Here is a 25,919-nt window from a genome sequence, read left to right as displayed (position 1 = left end):
TGCGACACCTGGAATTGAAACAACCCCCTGACCCCATCAGGTGGATTTGATTTGGGCCAGAATAGTTGTGGTTTGTTTCCCTCCCCCTTAACATCTACGTTCACCCCAAAAGGACCATTTCAGCCCCAGCCCTGTGCACCTGAGCCCCGCCGATGTCTCACACCACCGCTCAGACCCGCCAGCCTGAAAATCTTTCCATGCCAAACGGGATTTGCTGCCCTCCCCGGGAAGGGCATGGGCACGGCCTAGGAATTGGGTGCTGGTTTTCATCTCCGGAGGCCCATGGCTGGCTCTGGAAGCAGGAGGAGCTGATGGACTTGCTGGAGCTGTCCCCGGATCAGCCATCCTCACCAGGCTGGATGATCTTGGTCTACACACCTGCCATGCTCACAAATACTTGCCTCCCTCTAGCTGGCATAGCCACAAGCACCTCTCTCTTGGCTGAAAGCCACTGCTGTTGGATTTCCAGGTGTCTCTGCATCTAGAGGGCTTGCTGGGCCACCACGCAATAGACCTGGCCATGCCAGAGAGCAGAAATGCTTCGGGCATTAGTGAGGCCAGCGTCCAGGGTGAGGGGCGGTAGCTGGTCCCCACGGGGGCAAGCGTGTGCCTCCCCATCATCTCCCTGGGGTGGGACCAGGACCTGGGCTCTAGTCCCAGCTCTATCCCAACGAGTGGGCAGCGGCCCCTCTCCGTTCCTTGATCTCCATCTTCCTGGGGCACCATCTCCCAGGCCCGTCGCAGCAGGAGCTGCTGATTAATTGGTACTTGGCGATTCCCTGTGGACAGGGGCTGGAGGAGCACAAAGGGCGATTTGTCTGCAAGGCTGCGGGCGTTGACAGAGCGGGGCCGGGGATGACTCAGATGTGGGTGATTAAACCCGTTGGAACAGCGGTCGGCTCAGGCTGAAATACCAGCCCGGCGCACGAGGAGCTCATCGAACTGCTCTAACTGGGTCACGCAGGAGACCAGTGCCGGCAGCGCCTTGTGTGGGTTCACCTGGCCCTGGCATGGCCGCGGCCCAACGGCAACGCCGCTCCCCATCCCAGAGAGCGGCTGGGTTTGCTGCGGTAAAGCAGGACAGAGGCTCTGTCCAGATGGTTTCACATGGTGCAGGGTCACGCTTGGGGTGGCCGGTACTGCCAGCACTCCCTGGCATCATGTCTGTCTCCATCCATCCATCCCTCCCTCCATCCCTCCATCCATCATCAATCCCTTCCTCCCTCCCTCCCTACTTCCAGCATGCAAAACCATCACGCACCCAGGTTCTGCAGGAGAAGACCAAGCAGGCTCTTCTCTCCTTGGCTGCAAGACCCACGCGCGGCAGGTTGGGATCTATCTGGGATGCAGGGACTCCTGACCAACCACCTGCTGTCTCTGGCCAATCATGTGCAGCCGTGGCTGCCAGGAGTGGTATAGAAACCCTCATGGAGGGCCTGGGAGCTGGTGCTGGTGGGGCTGTGCTGGGCTCTGGAGTCCTGTCCTCCTGCCCTGGGGCTGTGCCTGGCTGTTTTGCCAGGTGAATGGATGGGTCTGGGGGTGACCTCCTATGCTTATACCTAGAGCCCTCCTACTTGAAGATCTGTGTGATATTTTCCATTTTCCAGCCATCAGGAGCCTCCTGAGATCTCCATGGCCTTTGGGAGGTGATGGACTCTTGCCTCCAGCAAAACCACCAAGTTTCCATAGCAGATCAGGATCCTCATGGGGCTCTAATGGATGTGCATGTGACCAGTTTGCCCAAGACCATCTTCTGCTGTGGGTGATGCTCTGTTTGCTGACTCTGGGCTGAAGGTACCCTGTGTGCCATGGCAGACCCCGTTAATGCTGCTGGTGGGTCTAATGGTGGAGGTCTCCGTGCTGCGGTGTTCTGTCTGGGACTGAGATCTGGGGGACTTTCTTGACTGATGTAGAGAGGGAAGGAGGGGCAGGGCAGAAGGACTGTCCCTGCCCGATGCCTCAGCTGGAGGTCAGCCCTCAGCTGGCAGCCGCTGCCTGGGGCCTGGAGAAGGCATTTAGCTCGTGTTACGCAGCTGTAGGTGCTCACATGGCTGTGAAGCTCTTAATGCAAGACAGCTGCATTTCCATGCTCTGAGCAGTGACTTTGGGTGTGGGATTCATCCTTTCCAGAGCTCCAGTGGAAGGTCCTGAGCTGTCTGCAGCTGTGCATGAAGATGCTGATACCCTCTCAAAGCAGACTGGCCAGTGAAGGTCTACCTGAGAGCCATGAAGCAGCTGTTTGGACCCACAGATCTGGTCTGCAGTGGACTGAGTTTGCTCCATGGTAGAGCAGAGGAGGCTTTGCCGTGAACAAGTGGCTCCCAAGAATGGCTGTGGGTTGTCTCCAGTCAAAAGCTGGGTAATGACCCAGAGCTGAATACTTCATGCTCCAAGGAGTTTGCTGTAAGACTAATGTGACTGTTGTGCTGGTTGTGGTCTCTGACCCCATGCCTGTCCTTCCATGAGATCCAGCCTCCCTTGGGAAGCCAGCCAAGATGATGTTCAGTTCCTGACCTTGCAAGCAGACAGAGAATCCTGATCTGCTTCAACCAGCTAGAGCTGATGCCAACTGAAGTGCCCCTGGGTCCTGCAGAGCTGCTGTGCTCCCCTGAAGGGAGATACCCAAACACATGGACCTGAACATACTGAGCAGTGGTGCTAGGAGGCAAATTAGAAGACCACCAAGAAGCTCCTGACCACTGACCTACCACTGTCTTCTGCATATCTGCTGCTGAACTTCTCAAACAACCATAGACTGTATTCTGATGCCAAACCTCCAGCACGTCTGGCAGCCTGAGTATTGAAGTCCACTTGGACTTGAAGCCAAGCAAGTGTCCCAGGCATCCTGTGGGACAGCCAGTGTGTCCCACCACGTACGAGTTGTCCTGCCAGCCTCAGTGAACACCACCCCTGAGGGCAGATGTGACTGAGGAGCTCTGCAGAGCAAGCCACCTGTGTGCTGGCTGGAGCAAGAAGGACTTGGAAACTAGACCTTGGCTCTTGGGAAAGGGTCCTTGGGGTGCTGGTCGCAAAGCAGGCTGGGGAAGGGTCAGTCCCTCGAGTGACCGCAGATGTGTCACAAGCTGGAGCGAGGCCAGCAGAGGCTGAGGCAGCTGCACCTTCTTCAGGCTGGAGAAGAGGAGGTTGAGGGAGGGGATGTAAATCACTGGGATTAACGGATGCTGGGAGCGGAGATCTCCTCCAGAGAGCTGCAAAGCAGAGGGATGAAGTGGTGAAGCTTCGGCAGGGGAAGGGCTGATGGGGCACAAGGAAAAGCTTTTCAGGAGGAGGGTGATGAGCCCTGGGAGAGGGACCCAAGGCCAGCTTCAGTGTCAGCCCTGCTCCGAGCAGTGTCCCGTTACCCCTCCAGCCCCTGCTCCGTGACCAGGACGGGTGCCCTCTCATGGGGGTGGCAACACTTCAGGTGGGATGTACCTGACCGTTATAAACTGGCCTTGCTTTGTTGGGGGGTCCTCACCCACCTTCAGCCCCAGGGGCACAAATTCCTCCTCCTGCTTTTGTGCCGGCACCAGGGGGGTGATGCTCGTAAATCAGCCCCCCTCTGGCGCGGCGGAGGGATGGGGCAGGTTCCCTGTTTCATCTGCCACCTTTTATCCCAACGTTTCTTTCCGGGGTGGTGTCTTCAGGGCTACAAGGTGATGAACATCCATTTGAAGCATGTCCCAGACACCTTCTGGATGCCTTTAACCCCCGAGGTGCTGCAGATGGCTTACAAGTCGGGCTCCATTAGCAGCTGATTCACTGTTTATTAAAGCCTCTATTAATTTATATTAACGCTTTTCAAATGAGACCTTTCTGGAGGTGACGCCGCCTCCGAGATGAGGAGCTCAGTTTCTCCCCAGCCCGGTGCCACCGATGTCAGCGAGGGTGTAGCTCGGGGTCTCGTCGGGCCGGGAGCCGAGGTCTTGCAGGGCTGTTGAGAGCAAGAGCTGCCCGTGACGACGCTCTAATTAGCGTGGGGTGATGCCAGTCCCAGAGACCCCGCTGGCTCTGCTGCCCCGAGAGCCGCGGTGCCTGGGGGAGCGGGGTCCACAATCCAGGAGCCCAGCCCAGGAGGGGTTTGAGGACAGCCTGGGGACACTGTGTCTGGCAGAGGGACGCTCAGCCAGCCGGGACCCAGCGAGGCTGGAGCAGGCGGGGGCTGCTGGGGGCAGAGACCTGCCCGCGGCGGGGTGAGTTGTCCGTGGGCCGATCCTCGTGTGAAAAGCAAAAGCCCATCCTGCTCCCACCGCTGCCAGCCCTGTGGCTTTCGGAGAGATGCAGGACAGCGCCCAGGAGCCAGCGTTGATGGCACCTTGCGCTCAGCCGTGGGCTTGGGGCGCTGCCCATGGCACCCCGAGCTGGCAGCAGGATCTGAGGGCGGCAGTGCTGCCTGTGCCGGTGTCCTGAGCTGCCCGTGTCCTGGCGAGGCGGTGGTGGGGATGGCGGAGATCTTGTGTCCTTGCCGAGGCTGGGATGCTGCGGTTGTCATGGCAACGCGGGAGGCCTGCAGAGCCAGAGCCTGTATCCCAACGTGCGGGTGGCGGGGGGGGTGCAGGGCTGGGTGTGCTTCCCCTGAGCCCTGGCACCTCACCGCACCCCAAAATCATCATTGACCCCCCCTCCTCCCAAAGCTGACAAACCCACTTGTTTTTCAGCTGAACCCTGGCAAAACCCACAGGGATTTCCATGGGAAGAAACACTTTTAGGCAGAAAAAATGCATCTGAACCTGGAGATTCGGAGATGCCAGCAGCCGTCTGTGCCCCGTGCCGAAACCCTCCGGCAGGATCCTGCTGGAGCAAAGGCAGCCGGCACCTGGCAGAGTTTGGCCCAGAGCCGTTCCCTGTGGGATGTTCACGGGGCCGTTTCCACCAAGCAGGGACCTGCCCCGGAGATGGGATGGACGGGGATGGATTGGGATGGGGGTGCAGCCAGCTCTGCTCCCCCTTTATCCGAAGGTGGCTGGATCCATCACACAAGGTCACCTCTCCCCGTCTGCCACCAGCCGTGGCCCTGCTGAACCACCCCGCGTGCCACGGGGCTGGATTATTCTTTTTCCCCCCACCTCAGGACAGGTTTTGCTGCCTGGATCCAGCAGCTCGTCCCTGCGGAGGCCCTCGGCAGCGGCCGGGCTTTGACTGACATCTGTCCGTCATCTCCCTGGCAGCTGGAAACGCAGAGAGCGGCGGGGCCCTGCGGAAAGGACAGGCAGGGGTTGAGCCCGAGCTGCGTCCCCCTGGAAAAGCCATCGGGATTCCCTCGCCCGTCCCCCTGCAGACCCCATTCTTGGCAGCATCCCTGAGCCGTGGTCCGTTCTGCCCGGCAGCCTCGAGCTCGGGCGCCGGGCACCACGAGTCACGTTTCCTTCCGACGCCCGGCTCAGCGCGATGCCGCCGCTATTTTTGGAAACTCTTGAAAGCGGATCAGCCCCGAGCGGCACGTGGAACGGACGCTCTCGCCACGCGCTCGCGGCCCCGCCACGTCTCCGCGCGGCGCCTGCGGAAGGCTCATCCCGGCTCGGGATGCCCGCGGCCGGTCTCATCCTGCAGCCCCTCCTGAGTCACCAGGGAGCCGAAGCGGCATCTTGGTGGCAAAATATTTCCTTTTAAAGAGCTTGCTTGGGGTTGGGGGCGGTTTTTGGGCGGTGCCAGCTTGGCATTGATCGTTGGCGCTCCGAACGAGCGGATCATTCACAGTTATTTTTACTCACAACCTCTGGTATTTCAGCTGGGGCTGCGGCTCCCTTGGCATCTCTGAGCAAAACCAGGCAAAATTCACCTCCAGAAATCGAGGGCCGGATGAGATTAGAGGCGGGAAGCTTTGCCCAGTATCACGGCCAGGCCCTCCTGGCCTTCCCAGCTCGGGACGGATCCGGTTTTATGGCTTTGCCAAGCCACTGTTTCCACCGTGGTTTTGGCTCCGAAGGTTCCACCTGGAGACGAGCAGCCGCCGTCCTCGCGGCACTGACGGGCTCTCAGCATCCCCGACCTTGCCGGGATAAAATTAGCCATTTCACTTGGAATTAAAGACAAATTCAGCTCAAACCAACCCCAGCGGTTCGTTTCCCAGGATGTCAAGCGGCAGCGTTTCCCTTTTTGTCTGCCATCGGGGAGGGGAGGCTCCTTCCGGCCCGTGCCAGGTGACAATGGCATTGATTCCCCAGACCTTTTGGCGGGGCCAAATCAGTATTTTTAGCTGGGGGGGGAAAAAAAAACCACAAAACTATCCCACGTGTCAAAAGAAACGCTTTCCCTGCCCTGACGGGAAGGGGAAGGAGATGGAAAAGGGAAAGGAGATGGAAGCCTTCGGTGCTGAAGTCGCCAGACGAGCAGGGTTCCGTCCCCGGAGCGGGCTCCGAGACGCACCGGAGATGCCGCTGCCGGGTCTCCCCGGGGTCCATCGTGGGTGCTGCCCCCCGCAGCCCCCCCACCTCTGGGCTGGGGACCCTGTGCCCCCCCACTGTGGGGGTCCCGTGGCGGGGAGCAGGCAGGACCCCCGCTCCCACGGGATCCCGTCCCATCCCCTCGGCATCCGCTGTGGCCATTTATCTTCTGGGGGGGCAGGAGCTGCCTTCATCCCTCCTTCCCTCCTTCCTCCCCACCCCAACCCCCCCCGTTCTCATTTTCCCCAAGAAGACTTTAATGAAATCTGCCCTTAATTAAATCCACATTCATTTGCATAATTACCAGGAAATTGAAATTAGCCTGCGGACGTGGCTGGAATATATTTGGTATCAGGCAGCCCTGCCTGTTCGGAGGGGGCTGCAGGAGGGTGGCTGGGGTCCCCCCACCACCCATGGGTGCTGCCACCCTGCCCTGCCCCCCTTCTCCCCGCTCCCCCTCCCTCCTGCCCTGGGGTGCCCGTGACAGCGGGGCTTGGGGGGGAGGGAGCAGGGTGGAATTGGGGGGAACCCCAAATCCATGGCGGGGCGAAGGCAGGAGCAGCCCCCCCCCCCACCCAAACAGCATCGCTTTGGTTTTATTTTTAAGAAAAAAAAAAGTCTTCACTGCCATTGAGGATTTTTTTGTTGCTTTTATAACTACGTATTTTGTCATTTTTTATGGTTTTCGTTGTTTTTTTTTTTTTGTTTCGTTTTCTTTTGTTTCAGCCTTTTTAACAGTGACAAACTGAGGTAACGTCTGTGACACTACAGCCTCTCCTACGGGAAGAAGGTCCGAAACCCGACGGCTGAGGGAACTGGAAAGAAAAACCCGACAACCTACCGACACAGCGACCCCGACGGGAACAGAAACCACCCCCGGGCCCCCCACCCCGCCGTGGGACCGACCCCCCGGGGGCGGCCGCGCTCCCTTCTCTACATTATTGCACGAAAGATCGAGGACATCGAGGGACCTAAGGCAAAAAGGAGAAAAAACGGCGCCTAACGTCTCTACATCGGGGCGATGCTACTTCTAAAACCGGCCCTGGCACCGCGGGCGGGCGACGGGCAGGGGTGGGTGCCACGTGGATGGGGAGGGGGGGGCAGTGGTGGGGTGGAGGGTCCGGCCGGGCACCCGCCTGCTGTGTAAACTGCTGGAGGAGGAGGAGGAGGAGGAGGAGGACAGCGTTTATAGCCCTTTGTGCGGGAACTGGGGGGCCGGAGGAGACGGGGACGGGGTCCCCATGGCACCCACCCCATGGGAGGGAAGCCCGAACCGTGCCAGGGCTTGGGTGCTGCCACCTTGGGGTGTCCCCCCACACCAGCCTCCCCACCCTGGCAGGGGGGTGAGCCCCCCACCCTGCGCTGGGTGCCCGAAACTGGGAGGGGAGTTGCGACCCCCTACCCTGCACCCCGTGACATTGTCACTAAGGGGCCACCAGCGGCTCCTGCCACCACCCCCCCAACCAGCCTGGGGGGGTGACCCTGCTGCCACCTCCCCGCCAGCCCCAGGAGAGGGTGACCAGGCTTTGGGGAAGGGGTGGCAGCCAGGAGGGGCGATGGGGACGGCACGGGTGACCTTCAGGAGGCCGCTCCGAGCCCCCTCCTCTGCTCCCCACATTGTGCGGGCTGGCGCAGACACGTGCCACCACCATCTCGCCCAGTCCCTGGGCACAAAGTGTCTGCAGAGGGGACACGGGGATGCCGTCACCGCGGCAGGACCCCAGCGGCCGACCCGCCGGCTGGCTGGCACCGCCGAGCCCAGGGAAGCGGGTCCCGCGGGCAGGGGAACGGGGCTGGGGTGTGGGACAGGGGCTGCCAGCGCCGGCGGCTGGGACACACGACGACACACGGACGGGGACACTTGCTACATCGATGGCTGCCGGCACCTCCCGCCGCAGGGAGGCAGCCGGGGCGTCTGGGGGGGTCCCAGGATGCCGGTGACCCCCCACCCCCCAGCTCCCCATCACCGACTTGGCGCCTGCGGGGCAGGTACCGGTGGAAGGGGGGGAACCACCACCCACCCAAACCTCCCCCAAGGCCTCCTCCACGGTGCGGGGTCATCGGCCTTCCCTCGCCCCACTGGGGGCCGAGCGCGGGGTGGGGGAGAGCCGGTGGGCACCGGCTGCCCCAGACCCCCCCCCACCCCACTCTTCCTCCCTGTATTGGGAGACCCCTCCTGTGCCACCCTGGGGGGAGCCTCGGAGCAGGCAGGAGCAGGGGGCGCCGACATGCTCCCTGGCAGCGAGCGGTGCCCTCAGCCGGGCTCCCACCGCTGGCATTGCCCGGGCAGGGCCGGGGGGCACCGGCATCCTCAGCGCTACAGAGCGCGACTGCTTTTGTCCTTTTCCTCTTGGTTTTCGTTTCTTTTCTTTTTGTGTTTTTTGCTTTGGCAGACCCGGAGCCTGGTCCCAGCTCGTGCCACCGCCACGAGCGACCCCCCCGCCCCGGCAGCCCTGTCCCTGGGGCAGGAGGCCGGGCCGGGCCGGGATGGGACGCGGCGGCGCGGCGGCGCCGTCAGACGCAGATCTCTATTGCTGTGGCCAGGACCATCTGCCCTTTGCCTTTGTCCTGCCGTCCGTCTGTCCTGCTCGCCGGCCCCGGCGGGGCCGCGCTCGGCTCGGAGCCGCGGGATCCGCTCCCTTCCGTCAGGACGGTCCTCTTGAGCGGGGCGGGGGTGCAGGAACCGGCCGCCTCGTGGCGATGGGCGCCGGCGGCCAGCTTGTCCCCGGCGTGCTTGCGGGAGCGGTAGGAGGGTCGGCGTCGCACCTCGGCCATGAGGTCGCACTTGAGGAAGTAGAAGACCTCCTTGACGGGACAGCGCTTCTCGGGGTCGAGGGCCAGCAGGCGCTGGAACATGCGCAGGGCGCTGTCCGTGAAGCGTCGCCACTGGGAGGGCAGCCCCCCCAGCCGCCCCTTCTGCCACCGCACGAACTCCTCGAAGAAGGCGTCGGAAGCCGCCGCCGCCTCCCAGGGGAAGTTCCCGGTGAGGACGCAGAAGATGAGCACCCCGAAAGCCCAGACGTCGATGCTGGTGTCCACGGCGAAGCCCTCCGCCCGGCCGGCTTGGCAGACCTCGGGCGCCGTGTAGGGGATGGTGCCGCTGATGCGCTTGACCCGGCAGCCCACCTTGCGGGTCATGCCGAAGTCGGCCAGTTTGACGCGGCGGCAGTCGCGGTCGAAGAGCAGGACGTTCTCCGGTTTGATGTCCCGGTGCACCAGGCTCTTGCTGTGCATGTAGTCGAGGGCCAGGCCCAGCTGCTGCACGCAGCGCTTCACCAGCTCCTCGGGGAGCCCCACCTGCGGGCGCGGGGACACGGCGTCAGCCACCCGCCACCGAACCCCGTGGTGATGCCACCCGGCTCGGGGACCACCACGTCGTATGTCGTGACACGTCCGACGCGGTCGTGGCTGCTTTTATCTGGGGCGCTCTCCATGGCAGGGAGACAGGTGGTGGGTCCCAGGCCTCTCTAGAGATGGGTGATGGGTCTCAGGACCTCCAGGGGATGGGTGATGTGTCCAAGGCCACCCTAGGGATGAGTGATGAGTCCTAGACCACTCTAGGGACAGCTGATAGGTCTCAGACCACCCCAGGAGATGGCTGATGAGTCTAAAGCCACTCCAGGAGATGAGTGATGGGTCTCAGACCATCCTAGGGATGGGTGTTGGGTCTTAGGACCTCCAGGGGATGGGTGATGGGTCTGAGGCCACCCAAGGGATAGGTGATGGATCTCAGATCATCCTAGGGATGAGTGATGGGTTTCAGGCTCCGAAGGGGAAGGGCGACAGGTCCGAGGCCACCCTAGGGATGAGTCATGGATCTCAGACCATCCTAGGGATGGGTGATGGGTCTGAGGCCATGCTAGGAATGGGTGATGGGTCTCAAACCATCTTAGGGATGAGTGATGGGTTTCAGGACTTCCAGGGGATAGGTGATGGGTCCTAGGCCATGCTAGGGATGGGCGATGGGTCGCAGGCTCATCAGAGGAAGGGTGATGGGTCCCAGGCCACCCTAAGGATGCATGATGAGTCTCAGACCACTCTAGGGACAGGTGATGGGTCCCAGGCCATCACGGGAGATGGGTGATGAGTCTAAAGCCACCCCAGGAGATGGGTGATGGGTCTCAAGCCACCCAGGGGATGAGTTATGGGTCCCAGACTTGCTTGTAGGTGCTTGTGGTTGGGACCAACCCATAGAGGGACGCCCTGTCCCCACGCATGAGGGCCCCTCCCACATGGCCACCGAAGCACAGTGACAGCTTTGCTCAGCACCCCAGGGATACTGAGCCCCCATCCCCCCACCCCCCAAAAGGCTCCCATGGGAGGGGCGGGGGTTCCCACCTGCGGCGGGATGATGTCAAAGAGGTCCCCACCGGGGGCATACTCCTGAGCGAAGACGTAGCAGTCCTCAGTCTCGAAGACCACGTCGAAGACCTTGATGATGAAGGGGCTGGAGGAGAGCGTGTTGGTGATGCTGAACTCCCGCAGGAAGTTCTTCAGCTTCGTCTTGCTCTTGTTGACAAACTTCAGGGCCATCTTGGTGCCTGCGGTGGGCAGGAGATGGAGGTGAGCCTGGAACGCAGCGGGGACGCGCCGGGTACCCCGTTCCCAGCACGGCCACGTCCCCCGCACTCCCCCAGCTCCCTCACCTGTGCTTTTGTGGGACACCAGGTCTACCTTGCCGTAGGTGCCCTTGCCGAGCTCACGGATGAGGTCGTAGTGCTTGCTGATGTCGGTGCCCGAGAGGGTGCGGATGGCCAGGGACTGCATGTCCTCGGTGATGAGGGGCACCCCGCAGCAGGCCAGCTTGCGCGACGGCTCTTGCTCGATCGAACCCGCGCTCATGGCTGCGCTGCAAGGCAGAGGCGCGTCACCGCTTCCGGTGGGTGCTGCAGAGCCGCCGCGCCCCATCCCGACCCGTCCCGTCCCATCCCGTCCCATCCCGTCCCATCCCGACCCATCCTGTCCCACCCCGGGGCTGGGAGCCACGGCACCTTGTACCAGGGTACGGGGCTGCTCAGGGCGGTGCTGAGCAGCACCCGCTGGGTGCCACCACTCCGTCCCCGCAGGCCACCAACCCAATGGCTCTGCAGAGGATGCTCCAGCTGTGCCAGGCAGGGCCAGGGGGTGCAGCAGCCCCTGTGCCTCTGACTCGGAGGGGACGGCTGGGGACAAAGCGAGGGCTCGGGGCACGGCAGAGCCAGGAGGGCAGGATGGGAGCCAACTCTGTCCCCTCCATCCCTTCCGAACCCCCCTCCAGAGCCGAGCCCACCTAGGAGCCAGCGATACCATAGACCTCTGACCATCCATCAACACCAACTCTCGGCCTTCCCCTACCATGGTGCACGACGCTCCGGTGCGGAGCCCGACCAGTGGCACACGGACCATCGACATTCCTCGCTCCCCACAAACCGGTGGCAGTTCTTCCTCGCCCCGGTGATCCCCGCAACGAAAGCCAAGCTCGGACTCACCCACCGCGGCACCGAAACCACCCCAGGATCTCCTCGGATGTCTTCAGGGTGCTACGTCACCCTCCGTCATCCCCCAAAAGCGCCAACCCGCCACCCCGCCAGCATGCACAGGAGCATGGCATGACCAACCGCGCGGTGCGAGCCAGGACACGGGCACCCCAGCGCCGGTGGGTACCTCGGTAGATCAATCCAGTTGCTTTTTCTTTTTTAGCAGATTGATAAAAATCATGGGACAGCAGCCGAGCGGGCGCTGGTTTATATTTAGATTTTTTTTTTTAATGCAGCGTCTCACCGGGGAGGTGAGGGGTGGGAAAAACCCCACTCAAAATGAATCTCGCTTGTGTCCAGGACCAACGGCGCCCGGGGGGGTCCGATTGGTGCCAGGGACGTGGTGGCTGCAGCCATGGGCTCACCGCCCGCAAAATACCCATAAGGTTGTTTCGTGGGCAGTGAGCCTGCGGCTGTGAGAGATGGACACCGAGAGTGGCCGTGCCAGAGGGTGCGGGAGGGAGCCCGATGCCCCACAAGCAACCACAGCACCCTGGGGTCAGGATCCTGCCCGACGCATGAGGATCCTCCCTCTCATCGTAGAATCACAGACTGGTTTGGGTTGGAAGGGACCTTCAAGATCATCTTGTTCCACCCCCCCTGCCATGGGCAGGGACACCCTCCACTACACCAGGTTGCCCAAAGCCTCATCCCACCTGGCCTTAAACACTTCCAGGGATGGGGCAGCCACAGCTTCTCTGGGCAACCTGTTTCAGTGCCTCACCACCCTCAGAGGGAAGAATTTCTTCCTTAGATCTAATAGAAATCTCCCCTCTTTCAGTTTAAAGCCATTGCCCCGTGTCCTGTCACTACACACCCTTGTCCAAAGCCCCTCTCCAGCTTTCTTGTAGCCCCTTTAGGTACTGGAAGGCTGCTGGAGGGTCTCCCTGGAGCCTTCTCCAGGCTGAACAACCCCAACTCTCTCAGCCTGTCTCCATAGTAGAGGTGCTCCAGCCCTCGGATCATCTCCGTGGCCTCCTCTGGACCCGCTCCAGCAGCTCCATGTCCTTCTGATGTTGGGGACCCCAGAGCTGAATGCAGCACTATAGGGCGGGGTCTCACAAGAGCAGAGCAGAGGGACAGAATCCCCTCCTCGACCTGCTGCCCACGCTGCTTTGGATGCAGCCCAGGACACGGTTGGCTTTCTGGGCTGCCAGCACACGGTGTCGGCTCATGTTGAGCTTCTCATCCACCAGCACTCCCAAGTCCTTCTCCTCAGGGCTGCTCTCCATCCATTCTCCACTCAGCCTGTACTTGTGCTTGGGATTGCCCTGATCCATGTGCAGGACCTTGCACTTGGCCTTGTTGAACTCCATGAGGTTCTCACAGGCCCACCTCTCCAGCCTGTCCAAGTCCCTCTGGATGACATCCCTTCCCTCCAGCGTGTCCACCACACCACACAGCTTGGTGTCGTCAGCAAACTTGCTGAGGGTGCACTCGATCCCACTCAATCCCACTCATCCCAAAGCAGAGCTCAGCTTCTTGGTTTATTATATTTTTCTTTTTCTTTTTTTTTTTTTTTTCCCCGGGAAGTTGGGCAAAAAATAGAAAAGGAACTTCAACATCATGATGTTCCAAAAATGTAACGGCTTGACTCATAAGATCTCCAAAGCAGCTCATCTCCATAGTGTTTTATTGGCCTCCTGGAAGAGGAGAACCATTTCAGCGTCTGGGTGCTGGAGGTGGAGGTGGCTCAGCCCAGCAGCTCCAGGGATGGGTGACTAAAACCAGCTCCCAGCACCCGCAAGAACTTGGCTACGCTCAAATTTAGTCGTGCTCGTCCACGTCTCTTAATCGACCGGAGCTGAAATGCCATTATTCAAGTCGGCCAAGTTGGGCTTCGAGGGGAAAACCAAGCCACCGGTGGGCCGGGAGCAGGGAGGCGAAGGGCGGACGGCTCGGTGCGACGCACCCCGCCCCGTCGAGGCTAACGGGAGCGCAGAGCCAACGCCGGTCCCGGGGAAACCCAACAGCGCCGGTGGGCAAAATACCCGCGTGCCAAGGCCAAAAAAAAAGCGTAAACGCAGAAGTTTTCATTAAAAATTGAAATGCTTTTGGAAAACACGTTGGTTTGGATGGAAGCAGCAAAGCGGGGCAGCAGGAGGGAGAGGGAGCGAGGGCTCCTTTCCAGCTGGTTCTGCAGGCTCCTGGCGACGGCAGGGAACGGGGGTACAGTGGGATACGGCATGGGACAGTGCCAACGCGGCAAGAGATACCACCAGCATGGCACGGCCAGGGTCGAGGTGCCGTGTCCTTGGCTGCTTTCTGTGCTGGTGCCAGTTGTGCCGATGCAACCGCCCGCGCAGCCGTGTGCCGGATCAGGTCAAACCCGAGCAGAAATGGGGCCTTCTCCTGGCACACCAGCTCCCTTCCCGCCGCCACGGCACGGTCCCGAAGCACCGGAGGAGCCGGCGCCGTGCCCCAGGGGAGTCCAAACCACCCTCCCGGCACACGGTCCTCCGGCTCGGTTCCTTCAGGCGTTCCTGAAGAAGGAGCTTTTAAAAGCGGGGAGGAACAACGAGACCCCGGGCAACGGCAAAGGGGCAGCGAAGACGCTGCCAAGTGGCACCGGGACCCCACCGCTCACCGCAGGCGGTTCGTGCCGTCATCTCTGCGTCCTGAACCGTTTCTCCTACTATTCAGACTAAAATTGTTCTGTGTTTAAGCTTCAGAACCATTTATCTCATTGAGTGAGGAGGATAATCCACCCACCTCTTCCTCACTCCCTGGCAGGTATTTATAGGCAGCCACTCGTCTCCTGGCGGCAACTGCCGCTCCAAACCTCCCCGGCTCCATCCCCAATGCCACCGAGCATCCCGGGAGGATGGCATCCCGTATCCAGAGCCCAGCATCCCACCGGGTACTGGGGCTGGCGCTGCCAACGTACGCCCACCCCGACGCCACTCCCTGTGAGGGGATGCTTGCCCCTGCTCTGCATCCTGCTCCGCATCCCGCTCCGCATCCCGCTCCGCTGCACGCCCAGCCCTGGGCACATCGGCTCTGCCAATAAGTAACTGCAAAGTCATTAAGAGCTCGTGGAGAGGAGCAGAGGCCGGGGAGAGCTGCCCCCAGCAGCCTGGAGCAGCGGCTGATTGGAAATTAAGAAGGGAAAGGGGGGAAAAATTCCCCTCCAGCCACATCAGAGGTCGACAGGTCGGGAAAACAACCCAGTTATTGAGTGGGGTCGAAGGAAAATGATTTCGGGCTGAGCTGGATGCAGGTGTCTCTACGGCGAGGTGGAATTTTGGAAGCACAGCGAGGGGCCAGGACTCGCCCCGTGGGTTGCTCTGGGCCACGGAATTGGGAAGACGAAGGGAAAAACCAGGTGGGGTCAGGTCAGGGTCTCCACAAGATGCAGATTTCTCTTTAGAGAGGGGAGAAATGGGAAACAGGCGGCAGCGGGGCAGGCACGGGCACACACTGCTCTGCCCTGGCTTTGCCCCGGCTGCAATGCCATCATCCCCAAACCCCCCATCCCCATTCCCAAACCCTCCCGCCGCTGCGGCGCTCACTACAACAGCAGCGCGCTCGTTAATTACGGTGTAATTGGCATTAGTTATTAGTGGGTAACACTGTGCCCCCCCAGCCAGGCAGGGTGCCCATCGGGAGGGACCTCGCTCCCTCCGCACCCCAGCTGCCTCCCAAACCTCCCCTATTTTCTCCAAACCACCCGCTGAGCCACCAGAGTCATTTCCAAGGGAGTGCTTGGCCCCACCGGAGTCATCCTCGCTCCCGGTCCCCCACCTCCCGCACAGCCCTGGTGCTGCCCGCGCAGTGCGAGGGGGGCAGGCGATGCCTCGGCCGTGCCCCACGCCAAACCGCTGCCGCCCAGCACCCTGCTCCGTATCCAGCCTCCGCCGCCTTCGTTCCTGCCTGACCCCATTCCAGGGACATCCTGCCATCTCCACGGTGCCGCTGGGACCAGCGCGCTGGCACAAGGCAGTATTGGCTGCGCTTCCCGGGGGCAGAGGCACGCCGGCACCCAGGGAGGGCTGGCAAAGGCACCTTCGCCTAACGAGGCCGATGTCTCGGTGGGCACCGGTGGGGGAACGGGTATCTCGTGTGTCTTGGGAACAAGCCACACATGTCCCAGAGATGGCTGGTCACGCACGGCACAGGGAAACTGGCCAAGGGGTGCAGGCGGGCAGCGTTTCGGGAACAGCCTCTCCACCAGCATCCTGTGACCCCGGAGGAGCAGCCATCCCCCACAGAGGTGATGGACGGGGCACGGCTCCATGCCCTCTCACCGGCTCCATGCCCTCTCGCTGGCTCCGTGCCCTCTGGCCAGCTCCGCGGCAGCGGGAAGGCGCTGGGAAACACTCGAGCGCCGCTTGCACCACGAACCTGAACCAGCACCAAACGTCTGCCGAAGCACCCGTGGCAACAGTGGCTTCCCAGTGCTCCCAGTTCAGGACACTTCTCCGCACGATGGCACTGAATTCCCAGTTATCCGGAGTTTCTCATACCGGCTCCTTGCCGGAATCAGAGCAGACTGCCTGGTACCAGGATGGGCTTTGGCAAAGCCGACAAACACCCGGACAAACTCCCAGCAGGTGGGAGCTGCTCTCCCAGTGGGGACGTCTCAGCTGCGGGGAGGGTCAGGCCCCGTCACGCTCATCCGTAGCAGGAACCATCTCCCATCCTGGCCGTGAGCCCCTGACACGCCTCTTCAGCCTGTGGCCCAGGTTTCAGCGCCAGAAAAATTGGGGAAGAGAAGATAAAGCAGTGCCTGGGCTCTCTCCTCTGACAGCCCTCGCCGTCCACTCCCCGGGGAGCCACCGCTCTCCCCTCCCGCTGCCATCCTCCGTGCCCTCCGCGCTGCTCTCCCAGAGCTGCCGGCAGGATTTTCCCTGCCCTCGTCAGCCCCGCGCCATCTCCATCCACCGCGCCAGTGGGACCTCGGCCGCCTTTCAGTGCTTTGGCCTCCCGGGTTTTTTCCTGCCGAGCGGGATGGCTTCGTTAGGACCTCAGCTACTCCAGCCTCCGGCTCCTCCCGCCTTCACCGCGCCTCGCCGCCGGCACCGGGGATTTATGATTACTTCATTGTTTGATTGGTTTCATCAGCCTGTCATCATCTCCCTCCCAAAACTCTTCCACCAGCGCCGGCAGCGTTGCACGGTTGGGATCTGCAAAGACAAACGCCCCGAGCGGCACCTGCCCGTCGCCCGCCCGCTCTCCGCGGGCAGGGCCAGCCGGACCCTCGGCCCTTCTCCTTCCCAGGGACAGCGGGATGCGTCACCCTGCTGTGAACACCAGCCCCACGTCCCCTCCGAGGGGCTTCACGGCCTTTCCAGGTCCCCAACGCGGGACCCTCACGGCTGGAGCTGCCGTAGCCCCGCCGCCGGCCATGCCACGGTCACGCCAAGAGCCAGGCGGGTCAAGGACTTGGCACACGCGGGCACCGGGCTTCGAGGCTTCGCCCTCCCAACGCCAGATCCGGGGTGCTGAGACCGAAACGCCCCGTTCCCCCGTGCCGCTCACCCGTCCCCGAGCTGCGGCGGGACCCTCGACCAGTGTCACCCGCCCGCCAGCCTGAGCACCGGCGAGGCTGGACCTGGAGGAAAGTGGGTCACGCTCCCGCTTCCCGAGCTGCAGCCGGAGAGAGGCTGGCGCGGGCAGGAGGTTGGCTGCTGTGCCCGCACCATGCCCGCTGCTGGGAGAGACGAGGGGAATGGAGGGGAACGGAGAGGAATGGAGGGGGATGGAGGGGATGGAGGGGAATCGAGGGGATGGAGGGGAATCGAGGGGATGGAGGGGATGGAGGAGGATGGAGGGGATGGAGGGGAGTGGAGGGGATGGAGGGGATGGAGGGGAGTGGAGGGGATGGAGGGGATGGAGGGGAGTGGAGGGGATGGAGGGGATGGAGGGGATGGAGGGGATGGAGGGGAGTGGAGGGGATGGAGGGGATGGAGGGGGTGGAGAGGAGCTGCCGAGGGGAGCTGGCCCGAGCTGCCCCCGAGGCCGCCTCCCCCCTCTCCTCCCCTCCCTGCTCCCCTTCCCCCACCTCCAGCCTCTTTCCATCCCGGCGCATCCTTCCAGCCTCCCCCCTCCCCAATTTCCCCGGGTCCCCTTTCTCCCTCGGAAACCGGCCCCGGCACAGCCCCCCCGCCGCCGCCCCGGCCCCCGGCTCCGTGCCCGCTCCGGTACAAACTCCTTTCAAGTGTGACTCACGCCGCTTCCGTCTCCGGCCCCGAGTTTGTCCCCGCAGCCGCAGGGCCGGGGGCCGGGCCGGGGCGCAGGTGGCAGCGGCCGGAGGAGGGACCCGGCACCGGGAGGCGGCCGCCGGCGGGACCCCGCGCCCGAGCCCCCGGGGGCACCACCCGCATTGCCCGCTGATCCCCCCGCCTCCAACCCCGGCTCTGCGGGGAGCGGCGGGAGGCGATTCCCCCCCCGGAGCCCCGGTTGTACCGCGCTGGTTATTTTGGCTGCCGGGGACCCGCTGCCCCCCCTCCGCCGCGCCGTGCGGGCAGACAAAGGGCGGCCCCGCCACAAAGGCGCCGATCGGTACCGGAGCGGGCGGCGCCCCCCGCGCCCCCTCCCCACCGCCACCACCACCGCCACCGCCGCCTTACCGGTGGGGCGAGCCGCCGCGCCCCGTCCTCGGCGGGAGAGGAGCCGCCGCCGCCGCCGCCGCCCGCCCCCCGCGCGGGGCCGCGCCGCGCCTCTCGCCTCCCGCCCCGCCGGGCTCATGCCGCGGCCCCGCCGCCGCCGCCGCCACCGGAGGAGCGGAGCGGGAGCGGGAGCGGAGCGGAGCGCGGCGCCCCCCGCCGCCCCGCCCCGCGCTCCGCCCGCCACCGGCACCGCCCCGCAGCCCCCGGGGAGCGGAGCGGAGCGGGGCGGGGGCCCCGCAGCCGGTCCCCGAGCGCTGGTGGGGGGTACGGGGCGCTCCCCATCCCCGTCCCCCCGCTCACCCCCCCGGTACCGGCGCGCCCGTGGGCCCACGCGGGGGTTGCGGGTGGGTTTGGCCCCGGTAGAGGCGGGCGTGCTCGGTGCGGGAGCAGCGGGCCGCACCGGGGCAGGGGCCGGGGGCTTCGGCCGAGCCCTCCGCCTGCCCGCGGGCCTTGGGAGCTCCGAGCCCCGCGGGGCTGAGCCCGGAGGAGCTGCCCCCGCGGTGGGACGGGGCGGTGGGCCGAGGCTGGCACAGGGACCTCCGCAGTGACCCACGCTCGGCGCCCCTTCCCCACCACCCCCCTGCTCCTCGCTGTGCCAGCCCGAGCTCGGACCGTCTGGGGTTCACCGCCATCAGCACCACCCGTCCCAAATCCCCCTCGCAGGACCGCGTCCTGCCGGTGGCAGGTTCCCCGTCTCCTGCTCCCCCTGAGCCTTCCAAGACTTTGTGTTCCTTCTCCTTCGGCGTGGGTGATGCCCACCGTGGTGCAGGCAGCGCCCAGCTCGGCCCTCCAAAGTGCCACTCCTAAACACGTGCAGGACACGCAGCCTCTCCCCATGCTGTCCGGAATGGCGGGACGTTTTGGACCGAGCCACACTGGAGGAAGCCGAGGGAGGCAGACGCGACGCACCGACTTCCTTTCAGCATCCTTAAAGTTTGGCAACACATTCAGCAAGCGATGCCAGTGCCGGGCACCGGGAGCTCCTGGGCACCCCCAGGCCGAGGGACAGTGGCAGCTCTCCTGGAGGAAGGCAAGGGATAGGCACCACGCTCCTCCTCGCAGCATCCCTGGCCGTATCCGGTCTTTCCCGATTTCTTTCTGCACTCGCCGGGGCTGAGCAGGGACATTTCAGCCCAGGCCATGATTTGCCTTGGGGCCTCCTCGGCTCTTAGCCGGGCGCCGGGTCGCTTTGCTCCCGCGATGCCACTCTGAGCCAACCCACAACCGTGGGGCTGCCCCATGCTCCGAGGGGTGACAGCAGGTTGTTCCCATGTACCGCACATGTCGTGCAAGCTGGCTGTGCCCGCTCCGCTGGGACCAGGGCCTGCCTGAGCCCCCCGCCACCGGGGAGGGCAGGGGAGCGGGCACCACAGCCTCACTGGTGGCTCTTATCCCCTTCCAGTTTAACGCACAGAGTAATTAACCTTTTTATGAATGATTTAAAGCACGAGGCTGAATCACATCCTGACACTTCCCTTTAATTTGGTGCCAGGTGCTGCTGTGGCATTGCCACCCTCCTCCTGTCCGCCAGCCACCCAGGGCGTTGCCAGCCTCCGGCCGGGCAGCTGGAGAGGTGGCTGTGGCTCACGAGCGCTCACCAGGCCCCTCGTTCCCCCCTGCCACAGCTCCTGGCACCTGCAGCTCGGATGTTCCGAGTATGGACGATCCGCACTGGGATGGGAGCATCTGCTGCAGCACCAGAGCCCCGTGACCCAGCAAGCCTGGGCAGGCTGGATGGGTGCTGGATGGGTGCTCAGACCAGCCGCTGGAGGGTCGGGAAGGGGCAGGAGAGCATCTGAGGGGTGAAGGAGCTGGGAACGGGCACGGTGTTGGGAGATGGAGCCAGGGCCTTGCAGGTGCTGCCGTGTAAGCCGGACACGGGCTGATGAAAGCCACCGCAGCCCTCCCGCTGGGGACAGAGCGCATCCAGCCCCATCCCGTCCCACAGCACCCACACAAGGCCCCCATGTCCCCGTGCCCCTTGCCTGCCCTTGCCACGCTGTCCCCCGGCTGCGGCTCCCTGGCTCCTGCAGCCTCCCGCTCGCAGCGTTCCGAGCTGCGCCTCCGAGCTCTCCTTCGGCTCGCCCTATTTATAGCTCACGGCTGTTTCTAGGTCAGGCATGAGGCGCCGGTGCCCGGGGAGGCTGCCCGGGGACCACGGGGGGCTGCAGGGACGGCGTCACACACCCCGGCACGCGGCTCGGCTCCCACTGGCACTGCCCCGGTGCTGGAGGATGGGGCTGTGCCGTGCCCCACGGACGCAGAGGCCGAGCTGTCGTGAGGAACCAGCCAGGCTGTGACAGGGCTCTGTGGGGCTCAGCAGGGATCTGTGGGGTTCCATGGGGCTCAGCAGGGCTCCGTGGGGCTCTGTGGGGCTCAGCAGGGATCTGTGGGGTTCCATGGGGCTCAGCAGGGCTCCGTGGGGCTCTGTGGGGCTCAGCAAAGCTCTGTGGGGTTCTGTGGGGCTCAGCAGGGCTCTGTGGGGCTCGGCAGGGCTCCACGGGGACACGTGAGGCTCAGCAGGGCTCTGTGGGGCTCAGCAGGGCTCTGTGGGTCTTGGCAGGGATCTGTGGGGCTCCATGGGGTCAGCAGGGCTCCATGGGGCTCAGCAAAGCTCTGTGGGGTTCCATGGGGCTCAGCAGAGCTCTTTGGGGCTCTATGAGTCTTGGCAGGGACCTGTGGGGCTCCATGGGGTTCAGCAGGGCTCCATGGGGCTCAGCAAAGCTCTGTGGGGTTCCGTGGGGCTCAGCAGAGCTCTTTGGGGCTCTGTGGGTCTCAGCAGCTCGTTTGGCGGCTGCCGGGCTGCGGAGCAGCACCATGCCAGCACGTGGGTCACCAGCACCGCATGGTGTTCGTGTCCAGCTCGTGGTCTTCAAAGCACTTAGAGAACAGGAATAACTCATTAAGATTAGCGAGATGAAAGGAACCAGATCACACACCTTTCTCACCTCGCTCCATCCCAAACTACGCCACGAGCCCATGGCTCCCCAAGGGGCCACAAATATTCCCCGGGAATTTCTGCTTGGGAAGGCGATACCCTGGCTTGTGCCACACGGGACGTGCTTGGCCAGAGCAGGTGATGGTGAAATGACCTGAAAAGCCCAAAATATTCCTACCAAGCCTAATCGCCTCCAAGTTCAGTGAGAAGGTCGCTCATCCCGGCAGGGTGGAATCCAAGGGGCCGCATAGCACGTAGGCCAGGGTGCCACGGCCACGCGTGGGCTGCCACGCTCCGGTGACATGAGCTAAAATGTGCCGGGAGATGCTGGCAGGGCCGCCAGGAAGGAGCGGGCGGCAGGGAAGGAGGGAGGGCGACACGGGAGTGGAGCACGCCGGGAGCCACAGCGGCAGCGGTGGGACGCGCTTGGCTGGGAGCTGCCAGCGGCGTCTCCCGGCTGCTTTCAGGTGTTCCCTTGCCCCCCACCCCGTAGCACCCTCCGAAGCCCCCAAACCTCCTGCCCTGCCCCTTTGCTCGCCCAGCACCCCACTGCATCGCCAGCCCGGGGTGCGTGACCCATGTTGGGGAGGCTGGGTGCCAACCCCCCACCTTAGCCAGGGGGGTTTCCAAGAGGAAATCCAAGGGGGCTGGTGGGAGCCGGTTCCTGGAGCGCTGGGGTGGGGGGTGTTGTGTTCCCCGCCTTGGTGGTCCCCGCCGAGCACCGTGCTACTATCCCCTGCCCAGCGGCTACTCACAAGGTCAGGGAGGAGACACCTCCTCTCCCACAGCCCCCCAGGCCCCATCCCGTCCTCCTGGGGGGCAGGGGATGGACGCAAGCCAGCCAGGCAGAGGGCACAGCATCCTGCGTGCTGCCCCCCACCCCCAGCACAGGCTGGGTCAGGACCTGCTGCACCATCTGTCTGGTGCAGGGAGCTTGGACACGGTGTGGACTCTGGAGCATAATGATGACTATTCAGCTACTGGGCTAAAAGGAAACAGACTGGTTTTCTTTTGAATGGGTTTCTTCCAAAAAGCAGAATGAGTTTCTTCAGGGGGATGGGGGGGATTTGGGGGTGTAGCAGGTTCGCGGCACTGTCCCACTCCCACCCCCATCTGGATCTGAAGCCGCAGATGCCTGGGATGGCGGCACAGCTGTGCCCACAGCTCCCGCTTCCCGCGTTTCCCACCCCATCCCCAACCGGAGCCAAAGCAGCAAACAGGACTGAACTGGGAGCACGGGGAGAGCCCTGGGGCGCACCCTGACACCCTGATCAGCCTGACACCGTCCGGCACCGCACACCGTCCAGCCGCCTCCGCTCGCAGCCCGTTCTCCTGGCACCATCTAGCGAGGCTGCGGGGACAGGCACGCTGCCACCAGCGCCCACAGGCGTGGGCCCACGTGCTGCCACCGGCTCGGGTGACAGGCCCAGGGACGGACGGTGGGGCAGTGGTGGGGCAGGGAGCACTGCATGGGTCCCACTGCTGGCACCCCCCACCCGGGGGGAGCCCACCCCGGTAGATGCTGTGCCAGCAGTGGCAGGCGGTGACAGCCCTGTCCCCACGGGCTGGAGCCAGGCCCAGGGAAAGGCTGTTGGGGACAGGCTGGTGACAACTGGGGGGGTGTTTGAGGACGGGGAGCCCCCCCCAGCACAGCCTCCGAGTGAAGCGGGGCAGGACGGGGGGGTCTCTGGGGACAAGCCACAAGTGTCCGCCCTGCGCTGTGCCCCCGTGCAGGGAGGGGTGGTCCCCGCGGCCACCACGCAGGACCTCGGGCAGGACCTGCCCTCTCCCCTCCCCGGCTGAGAACGCCAAACTCGTGCCACGTGTGGCCCAGCACAGGCTGGGTGCAGACGCTGGGCTCCGAGGCCAGGTCAGGCTGTGAGGTGGGAGCCCCGGGGATGCTCCGCGCCCCTCTGCAGCCAGCAGCACCCACATCTGAGACCCCTCTACCATCCCCCGGCCCCCCAGTTCCCCCCCACCACCTCCCAGCGTGTTCCCAGCCAGTGCTGCGCTCGTGGGCAGCGACTCACGGGAAAACGAGGTGCCAAAAAACGTGATTTATACCAAAACAAATCCTACGGCTTCCTGCCCGCTGGGACGAAGGACAGACGGACAGCCTGCCTGCCCTGGCACGCGCACAGAGCCCAGCCAATAGCCCTGCCTGGCCATCAGCCTGGCACCACCCATCCCCCTGGAACCTCGTGGCAGGCAGTCAGGGCTCGTGGGAGGATCCCGGCCACGACGGGGTGGGAGCTTTGCCCCGGGGCTGGCAGTGTGGGACGGGAGCCGGCAGTGGCTCGGTGCCACAGAAGAGCAGTTGGGCACAACACATGCCAGCGTTCACACTTCGCGTCCCTGCTGGCTGCCCAGCTCATCCCGGCACGGGCACATCCGCCTTGGCTGCTGCTCCACAGCACCGATGGCACAGGAGCTTTCGGGGAGGGGGGAGGCGAGCGCCGGTGCCACTGCCAAGAGGGCCAGGCCTTGGGGAGCATCGTGGTCCTCCTCAGGGACCCCCCGGCCACCCTGTCCCCCTGACCCTCAGCCAGCCCCTGCCCCAGGAGTTGGCAGCAGGTTCCCGGGAGCAGAGCCTGTCTGGGGCTGCGTTTGGGTGAGCAGGAGCGGGCAGCATGGTGCCAGGGTGCCGTGGGTTCGCACACCGCTGCCGACAGTCCCGCTCCCGCAGGCACACTGGCACCACATGGCATGGCATAGCACGGCACAGCACCGGGCCGTGGCCTCCTCTGGCCAGGACAGCATGCACCTGCTCCAAGGGAAACTTCGGCACGGCCAAGGCGGGCAGCTCTCATGCCCACCAACATCCCCCAACCCAGCGCAGCCCAGTTCAGTGCCATGCTCCCATGCCCGTCATGGCCTCGCAGCACGTCCCCTCCAGCAGCGTACCGCCTGGCTGGGCACCGCGGCACTGACCTGTGCAGGTGCAGGGGCTGCAGCTCCTCTTTTTGGAAGCAGATGAAGCAGAAGGAATCCATCGCTCCGCTCCGGTGGCTGCCGTGCCCGGGCAAGGGAGACCACAGGCCAGGCGGCGCTGGAGGGGTGTTGGCATCTTCTTCACCCTTGCCAGTGCCGCCGGCAGCCGGAGGCTCACGCTCGCCCGCCTGGTGCCATGGTGTCGGGGAGCCCTTCACACAGCCGGGCAGAGTGCCGGGGCCGGCTGCTCACTGTGCGCGGAGGCAGCACCAGGCTGTGCCATGTCCCGCGTCACCCTCGCTCCAGGGCCGGCAATGCCCAGCGCCACCATGGCACCCATCACGCAGCCCAGCCGGAGGTAGCACCAGTCCTCAGGGTGTGTGGGCAGGGACCTGGGCTGGCATCGCCCAAGCTGAGGGATCCAGCAGAGCAGGATGAGGCCCCGGCCGAGCCCTGTGATGCTTCAGAGGCCGCGGGAAGCACTGCCCCTCTCCGATGCCCAGTGCTGGACGGTGGCTGGCGCAGAGGACGGTGCCCACGGCACTGCTGGGGAAAGTATCCCCTGCATAGAGGATGCAGCAGGTGGGGTCCGGCAGGGTCTGGAAGGATCCAGCAGGGTCTGGCAGGGTCTGGCAGACGGGTGCCCGGGCCAGGAGCTCCGCACGCTCGTGGAGGAAAGTTGTGCCGTGGGCGAGCTGCGGCTCCGCGGGGCTGTCTCACCGGTGGAGCAGCCGCTCGCTCTGACAGCTAAACCAGCGTGGAGTATTAATAGCTCCGATCCGTGCGGAGAGGCTGGAAGTTAACTCCTCGCCTGCCGCCACCGGCCCTGCCCACGCTCCAGCCGCCTCTCCAGGCTCCGGGCTGCTGCCTCAGGGCTCGCCAGCGCCGCAGCTGAGACCTGGCAAACTCAGCCCGCCTGGGCGTGCCAAGTGTCACCAAGACAGCCCTGCTCTGTGCCCTTCACTGGGCTCTGCCCCAGCCAGGCCTTGGCATGAGGCACATGGCACAACCAGGGTGCCATGGGTGCCATGCAGATGGTGGAGAAGGTGACCTGGGAGCCATTCCTGGGGGGCTGCTCCTGTTACCCAACAATAGAAAGTTCAATTTCCTTTTCAGGTGTCACTCCCCCTTGCATAGCCGGGCACAGCGGGGCATGGCAGAGCACAGTGCGCCATTCCTGCCCAGGCACGGCAGGAGCATCATGGTGCCTTGTGAGGAGTGGCCCAGCCCACAACCCGTGTCCCTGCTCCACGATGGGTGTCCCTGCCCCACGAATGGTATCTTTGCCCCACGACGGGCATCCATGCCCCACGAGGGATGGCTCTGTGTCAGTGGTGTGAGCCTGGGCAGCCATGCCAGTGATGCCCAGCCACTCCCAGGGGACAAGCTGGGCCATTTCAGGGGCAGCGTGCTGGGTTGGGAGCCCTGTTGCCCACGTGGCCATATGTCCTTGCCGAGTGGCTCTGGAGTCTTGCCGTTCCCCATCTGCTGGAACCAGGGAGCAGCGTGGGTGCCCACATTGCTGAGACCAAGAGCTGTG

General features: G+C 64.0%; 1 protein-coding gene across 2 annotated transcripts; it reads right to left on the bottom strand.

Moving 5' to 3' along the window:
* Positions 1 to 8,897: 8,897 nt before the first annotated feature.
* SBK1 (SH3 domain binding kinase 1) lies at positions 8,898 to 24,441 on the bottom strand. 2 transcript variants are annotated; one of them, XM_086622387.1, is made up of 4 exons: positions 24,380 to 24,441; positions 11,030 to 11,232; positions 10,722 to 10,924; positions 8,898 to 9,680 (listed from the first exon to the last, which is right to left on the bottom strand). In XM_086622387.1, exons 1-4 carry the CDS (start codon positions 24,439 to 24,441, stop codon positions 8,898 to 8,900), a joined length of 1,251 nt encoding a protein of 416 aa, XP_086478513.1. The 2 variants fall into 2 exon arrangements, with proteins under 2 accessions (XP_086478513.1, XP_086478512.1); XM_086622386.1 differs by lacking the exon at positions 24,380 to 24,441 and having other exon boundaries at positions 11,030 to 11,321.
* Between the last annotated feature and the right edge of the window lie 1,478 nt (positions 24,442 to 25,919).

Source organism: Tauraco erythrolophus, chromosome 17, assembly GCF_009769465.1.
Source record: "Tauraco erythrolophus isolate bTauEry1 chromosome 17, bTauEry1.pri, whole genome shotgun sequence".
Taxonomy (NCBI): domain Eukaryota; kingdom Metazoa; phylum Chordata; class Aves; order Musophagiformes; family Musophagidae; genus Tauraco; species Tauraco erythrolophus.
Note: the sequence above shows the minus strand (reverse complement) of the source record. Positions and strands in the feature narration are given on the sequence as shown.

Coding starts and splice junctions, on each gene's coding strand:
- SBK1 (XM_086622386.1), bottom strand. CDS start 11,321: ATGGGACGGGATGGGACGGGACGGGTCGGGATGGGGCGCGGCGGCTCT. Junction 10,925..11,029: donor GGTGTCCCACAAAAGCACAG/GTGAGGGAGCTG, acceptor TGCCCACCGCAG/GCACCAAGATGGCCCTGAAG. Junction 9,681..10,721: donor TTGACATCATCCCGCCGCAG/GTGGGAACCCCC, acceptor CCGCGCCCGCAG/GTGGGGCTCCCCGAGGAGCT.